The sequence below is a fragment of the Myotis davidii genome, unplaced genomic scaffold (genome assembly GCF_000327345.1).
Source record: "Myotis davidii unplaced genomic scaffold, ASM32734v1 scaffold319, whole genome shotgun sequence".
NCBI classification, from domain to species: Eukaryota; Metazoa; Chordata; class Mammalia; order Chiroptera; family Vespertilionidae; genus Myotis; species Myotis davidii.
The window spans coordinates 603,489-608,157 of record NW_006290675.1 but is presented as its reverse complement, the minus strand read 5'-3'; the positions used below and the strand labels follow the sequence as shown (position 1 = coordinate 608,157).

Sequence of the window (4,669 nt, the reverse complement as noted above, 5' to 3'; positions counted from 1 at the left end):
GCCCCAAGCTGCGAGCTCCGCCCCGCTGGGGCCCCGAGAGGCAATCACTCGCCGCGACTAGGCACGTGATGAATGGGCCGCCATCTTGATAAATTAAATAAAAAAATACTCTTCTCGCTCTCACCAACGCTCTTAAAGTGACCGCAGCCATTACAGGCAAGGGGCGGGGCCACCGAGCTAAAGATCAGAGACTCGGAGATGGGCAAGACCAATCAGCTGCAACTCGAACTTGCTATGCAAACTCGTGAGCCAGTCGCGCCTCTGAGGCTGGTTCCCTGTTGGAAAAATGGGTCCCGCCGACAGAACCACGGCCCAGACTCACTGTCATGATTCCCTCCTCGGAGACAGGGCATCATCTGGGACACTGAATTGTAACGGGGCCGATCTTCGACCAGGCTGAGGCGTCCTCTTAGGCCAGTCCAAGTGGTTAGGAAAGCCCTACAGTCTTGGGCCAGCAACCTCCCCAGATATGACGTCAGCCCCGAGCTACTGCGCTGCGATGACATCATGGTCTGGCTTCCCCGCATCTTTTAAAAAACTACACGGCGGCTTTAAAAAGCTGGGACGGCCTGCATTTGCCTAACGGACCAATAGCCGGCAACCCATGTAAATTAGTTAGCGCCTGGCCTGCAGGGGGATTGGTCCCGCGCGCGCTGACGTCACAGGGACATTTTTTAACCGCCCCGCCCCCAGCATGGTCAGGGAGAGAGGCGGGGAACAATTAGAAGCTCAAGCGGCAGTCGTGGGCGCTCCTGCAGCTTCTTGCCGACGGGCGTTGGGAAACAAAGCCCCACTAAGTCTTTAATTTCCGCCTGCACTCCCAGAAGCTAGCCATGAGACAGAGGGATTACCACAGCCTGCCCATTTTACAGATGGGCAAAGAGGGGCGAACCGACCCTAGGTCACACAGCCAGAGAAGTGTGGCTGAGCAGGTGTATTTGAAACTAAGCCAAAGCCAAGCTTTTCCCTTTGTTTGGATGCCTTCTCCAGGCAGACATACAAAGTGGGATATTACCTCCATATTGATTATGTAAGGGGAAAAAATCAGTAATACCCTTAATATCCAAGAGCTGGGAACAGACCCAATAATGGTGTATGAAAAAGAAGAAAAAAGATAAAAACAACAAAACAAAAAAAGAATGGTGTATGTATATAATCAATAACTGACTCCCCGGTATGGTGCCCCACTGTCATTGGGCGACCTTCAAGAAAGCCCTAAGAGATGCCAGAGCAAAATCATAATGTGTGGTGGGCTATGGGGTGGGGGGTGGAGGCAGCTGGGGGTGGTGCAATTCCCTATGCTTCTTTGGTATACTTCATAATCCTAAATTAAAAAATGAAAATTGAAAGCAAGATGCTGAACAGGGTATAATAATATTTATATTTTAAAATTAGATATATACAATATCTGCAGAATATTTCTGGAAAAATATACAGGAAATTGACAATTGTCCTCAGGGAGAACTGGAAGAGACCACTGGGTCAGGAGGATAGACTTACTTATGCTTTTGTACATGTGCTCTTTTATTTTTTTAAATATTTTTTAAAAATTGATTTTTTGAGAAAGGAAGGGAGAGGGAGAGAAACATTGATGTGAGAGCAAAACATCAATCGGCTACCTTCTGCACACCCCCTACTGGGGATCGAGCCAGCAACTTGTCCCATGCAACCTTTTGGTGCACGGGATGTCACCCAACCAACTGAGTGACGCTGGCCAGGGCTACATTTGCTCTCTTTAAAAAAAACACACAAAAAAACCCTATACAGTATAACCGACAGAAAAGTCTAAAGAAAATTACTATCAAAGAATATGTTTTTAGACTTTTAAAGCCATAAAGACTTCTAATCCCTTAGAGTCAGAAATCCCCCTTTAGGAAAGGTAGTCAATGGAAAAACCCAGAAGTTTGGGGAACAAACATGTTTATGGAAGTGTTGTTTAGCATTGTGGATGTGCAGCCAGCAACACAATGACTGAAGATGGTACTGTCTGCAGATCTCTAAGCACAGGAGATCAAGTTCATGATGCATTACTACAGAAGATACCTAAAAAGCCAACTCTCTCCATCACAGTTAACAGTATGCTCTGAGTTCCTCAATACACAGCACAACTGTCATCGCATTGTGTCAGGATGGCAGAAAGCTATCTCCTGGGGACTCCCCCTATTCTAGCCCACACTGGGTTGTAAAGGTCCAAGGGAGAGGCTCTGGGTTTGACTTTCACCCTGTTTTCCCCAGGGCCATAGGCCAATAACATGTCTCCCTCTAACTTGAAAAACTTTCCTGAGTGTATGCAGAATCACTCTGGAGCTAGTGGGCTCAATTTTACCAGATTTTCCAGAGAAGCCAGAAATCTGGATTCTCCTATGAAATCCCTTCTAAGGTTCACTGACAAATCTCATGCTTTGGAACCCCACGGTGGGGATGTGGCCACACACCTCTTGCATCCCTCATTCTCATCAGCCCACCCCACACACTTGAAGGCCAGTTCTGCTACTTTCGTCATACAGATGAGGAAGGTGGCTTAGGAAATAACTCCCCTTGCCACGGATCCCGGAAGTATGGCCCAGTGGGTTCCAGAAACCATAGGTGGGGGTGGCTCACCCTTGCCCGGGCATCTGCCATGAGGTTCTGTGGAGAAATCTGGGTTCAAGGGTCTCCTGCATGGTCTGGGCAAGTCCAGTTCTGGCCATTGGTTCACTGGTTTTTCCAATGACCTAAGAGCTAGGCACCAGCATTCACTCCATTTTATAGATGAGGAAACTCAGGGGAGAAGGACCATGACTCACCTACCATCATACAACTATCAAGGGGTAAATCTGGGACCACATGCTAATCTCACTTTAAGTATGCTTCATGCCACTCAAATGCCAACACAGGGTTCCCAAGGGCTGTTCAATAAAAGCACAGAAGTCCTGGGGCAGGAAGAGAGACCTTGGATGATCAGAGACTAGTGGGTGGCTCCGGATCACAGGGTGAGTAAGCTGCTGAGGGACTCAATCCTGAGAGCTCCAAGTGCAAAACCCTGGATGCTACATTCCAGCTTCCACCCCCAGGTCTCCTCCGCAGGAGATGGGAGGGATTCTACTTAGGCAGGAAGAAGGCAGGGTCATCTGTTCCTGCTGGGGCCATGCACTACTCCATTGGCCTATCCAAGAGCCTGGATGGCTGGCTGCCACCCCCCACCTCCCTCAGGGTCAGGAAGTACCCCACTCCTTCCTCCCAAGGCTCCTCAAAACCTCCAAAGAAGCAGACGCAGAACAGAGAGATTAAGAAGCCATCCAGGGACACACAGCACAGTCTGGTAGAGCCAGCTCAGGACAGGTCTGAATACACCACCCACACATCTGAACCCCAAACTTTGACTCACCTAAAAAAGAAGCACCCTTGTGCAGATGGGCGGGGGTGGGGGGTGGTGTCTGTAAAGGTGTCACCAGGTTTGGGGTTCAAGTCTGCAGCACTCTTGCCCCATCTTTAAAACCGTGGGTCATTTATTTGGCCTCTCTCTGCCTCAGTCTCCCACTTGTAAAATCAGGACATCGATAACACTAGTGACAGATGACATTTACTGAGCACTTAGTATGTGCCAACAATGTTGTGCATTTCCTAGAGGATACTGAGGAGGCATTAAACCCAGAACCTCTGAAGCCAGCCTGTGTGGGCTTGGACCCTAAGCTTTGCCTATTAGCTCTATGACCTTGAGGAAGTCACCACCTCTATGAGGCTCAGTTTGACAAGGTGTAAAATGGGGGTGAGAGTACACACCTTAGAGAGCCAATAGCAGCTCTCTCTCACTGTGTGCATCTCTGAGGGTACCTGCCTGACTTTCTAGGTCTGGGTCTGCGCTTGGGTGTGAGAGCTTTGTGGGTATGATGCTGGGAGCGGCTCTCCTTTCTGACTTCCTCTTCCCTGAAGCTCTCACCACTGGAAACCCCAGGGTCTGCAGAGGGAGCAGATACCATCACCACATCATCTAGAGATGCAAACCGGAGGCTACAGGACTGCGGCGCGTAGCAGATCCAGGGAGATTGAGTCCAACCAAATTTCTGCCACCACCTCCCCCCCCCTTCTGCCCACACCGCCCTCCCAACCTCCAGCACCAGCTCGACTTGGGCTGAGTGGCCCTCGGGCAACGGAAGCTGTGTGACCTTGGACAAAGACTCTCTCTGGATCCACCCCGACATCCTGAAAGCAGTAACGACGGCATTGGGGTGCAGTGATCTGTTCCCCAGACTCGCAGCCACTCCAGGGCAGGCCCCAGGACGCTCTGGCTCCCCAGGGGCTGGCACAAGGAGCGCTAGGAAAAGGGAACGGACGCGAGGAGGCCAAGAGTTGCAGCTCTCTATCCCAGACTCGGCCCTAGATGAAGGTTAGGACCAGCGGGGGTTACAATCGGGGCATGCGCGGGGTGCAGGGCACGCTGGGACTTGTAGTTCCCAGGGGCACCCTTGGACCTAGCGGGCGGGTTGCTGAGAGGAGCGGCTCTGGCTCAGGGTCCCGGGACAGGGAGCTCTGGCCCTGCGGATGCAGGCAGAGGCCTCGCTGGAAGTCCTCGCGCTACTCTCCCAGCCCGTTGCCGCCCCCTATCGCTCCGTCCTCGCGGTCCCTGCGGCTGGGGCGCAGGGTCCAGGCTGGGCGTTACCTGGGGCCAAGGCGGGGCTCACCCCCACCG

The 4,669-nt window shown here is 51.6% G+C and overlaps 1 protein-coding gene across 3 annotated transcripts in view; it reads right to left on the bottom strand.

Moving 5' to 3' along the window:
- RNF44 (ring finger protein 44) overlaps window positions 1–4,669 on the bottom strand; it is a 15,390-nt gene extending 10,721 nt beyond the window's left edge. Inside the window, exon 1 of one of the 3 annotated variants that reach the window (XM_006763703.2) lies at window positions 4,640–4,669. Coding sequence is in view for 2 of the 3 variants with exons in the window: in XM_006763700.2 (XP_006763763.1) it covers window positions 323–328 (6 nt within the window). In the remaining variant the exon portion in view is untranslated. Of the gene's footprint in view, window positions 1–322; window positions 522–4,639 lie in introns of those variants that run through there. The other 2 variants (XM_006763700.2, XM_006763701.2) reach the window with 2 other exon arrangements.